Source organism: Sinocyclocheilus grahami, unplaced genomic scaffold (genome assembly GCF_001515645.1).
Source record: "Sinocyclocheilus grahami isolate Dianchi unplaced genomic scaffold, SAMN03320097.WGS_v1.1 scaffold2650.1, whole genome shotgun sequence".
NCBI classification, from domain to species: domain Eukaryota; kingdom Metazoa; phylum Chordata; class Actinopteri; order Cypriniformes; family Cyprinidae; genus Sinocyclocheilus; species Sinocyclocheilus grahami.
The window spans coordinates 5,001-7,049 of NW_015507829.1; the positions used below are offsets into that span (position 1 = coordinate 5,001).

At 46.8% G+C, this 2,049-nt stretch overlaps 1 protein-coding gene across 1 annotated transcript in view; it reads left to right on the plus strand.

The window, feature by feature from the left end:
• LOC107575450 (vasodilator-stimulated phosphoprotein-like) overlaps nt 1–2,049 on the plus strand; it is a 7,671-nt gene that overhangs the window by 688 nt on the left and 4,934 nt on the right. Inside the window, exons 2-5 of the mRNA XM_016261826.1 lie at nt 1–117; nt 473–542; nt 1,130–1,312; nt 1,817–2,003. The exon at nt 1–117 is cut by the window's left edge and continues 58 nt beyond it. Of these exons, the coding sequence (XP_016117312.1) occupies nt 1–117; nt 473–542; nt 1,130–1,312; nt 1,817–2,003 (557 nt within the window). The remainder of the gene's footprint in view (nt 118–472; nt 543–1,129; nt 1,313–1,816; nt 2,004–2,049) is intronic.

Sequence of the window (2,049 nt, forward strand, 5' to 3'; positions counted from 1 at the left end):
TCCACCAGTGGCGTGATGCGCGGCAGGTCTGGGGTCTGAACTTCAGCAGTAAAGAAGACGCGGCTCAGTTCACCAGCGGCATGATGCACGCGCTCGACGTGCTCAGCGGAGACGCCGGTGAGAGCTCTGTAGGATCAGAAGACCATAAAATGTGCTCTAAATCAGTGCGAATGAGATATGAACAAACCTAGAATACAGAGAGGAGTAAAACTGTAAAGTGTGGTGTGTGTCAGAGAAAAAACTTTTTAAAGATATGGATTGAAATCTAGAGATGCAAATAGATAAAGTGCGATAAAAGAAACACTTAAATGTGTATCTGGAGTGTTTTCTTTCCACTAGTCTGAAAGAAGAGACACGATATAGAGCAAAAAACTGAGCAGTGCATGAAAACACACTGATTTGTCTGGTAGCGTCTCGCCTTAAAACGTGAAAAAACACCTGTATGTTTAGAGTTTTTGGTTTGTGTTCACAGGTGCGTGTCCTCCTCCTCCTCGACCGCCTCCGAACGGCCCGAGCGCTGAGGAGATAGAGCAGAAGAGGAGGTACGACCATCATCATCATCTTCATCATCACATGACAATCAGCCCTGATTTACCCTTATTCTGCACAAACCAAAGTTTGTCTTCATTTGAACTTTCTAATCATCTGTGAATCCTGAAAAATAAAATGTATCACAGTTTCCACTAAAATATTGTGCAGCACGACTGTGTTCAACATTGATAATAATCAGAAATGTTTCTCGAGCAGCAGATCAGCATATTATACTGATTTCTGAAGATCATGTGACACTGAAGACTGGAGGAATGATGCTGAAAATACAGCTGTGCATTACAGAAATACATTACAGTTTAACAGAGATTCACACAGAAAACAGCTGTTTTACATTATAATAATATTTCACAATTTTTGCTGTATTTTGAACAAATAAATGCAGCCTCGGTGAGCCGAAGAGACTTCTTTCAAAAAAAAAAAAGCTAAATCTTAATTATTTCAAACTTTTGGAAACGACTCTCATTTTCAGCTGATGTCATCGATCCCTCTTATTCACCATCCAATCAGTGGATGACTAAAATCAAGTCCCGCCCACGTGTTATTCTCATTAAAGGTGCTGTTTTTTGTGTCTCCTCAGACAGGAGCAACAGGAGAGAGAGCGACAGGAGAGAGAGAGACAGGTGTCTGCCGCTCCGGCCCCACCTCCTGGTCCTCCTCCCGCTCCTGGCCCCGCCTCTGCACCTCCTCCTCCCCCTGGACCTCCACCTCCTCCAGGACCCCCGCCTCCCCCCCCACCACCACCTCCTTCAGGAGGAGGCCCGCCGGCCCCCCCACCCCCGTCCTCAGGAGGGGGAGGAGGAGGGGGAGGGGAGTTTCCACTAAAATATTGTGCAGCACGACTGTGTTCAACATTGATAATAATCAGAAATGTTTCTCGAGCAGCAGATCAGCATATTATACTGATTTCTGAAGATCATGTGACACTGAAGACTGGAGGAATGATGCTGAAAATACAGCTGTGCATTACAGAAATACATTACAGTTTAACAGAGATTCACACAGAAAACAGCTGTTTTACATTGTAATAATATTTCACAATTTTTGCTGTATTTAGAACAAATAAATGCAGCCTCGGTGAGCCGAAGAGACTTCTTTCAAAAAAAAAAAAGCTAAATCTTAATTATTTCAAACTTTTGGAAACGACTCTCATTTTCAGCTGATGTCATCGATCCCTCTTATTCACCATCCAATCAGTGGATGACTAAAATCAAGTCCCGCCCACGTGTTATTCTCATTAAAGGTGCTGTTTTTTGTGTCTCCTCAGACAGGAGCAACAGGAGAGAGAGCGACAGGAGAGAGAGAGACAGGTGTCTGCCGCTCCGGCCCCACCTCCTGGTCCTCCTCCCGCTCCTGGCCCCGCCTCTGCACCTCCTCCTCCCCCTGGACCTCCACCTCCTCCAGGACCCCCGCCTCCCCCCCCACCACCACCTCCTTCAGGAGGAGGCCCGCCGGCCCCCCCACCCCCGTCCTCAGGAGGGGGAGGAGGAGGGGGAGGGG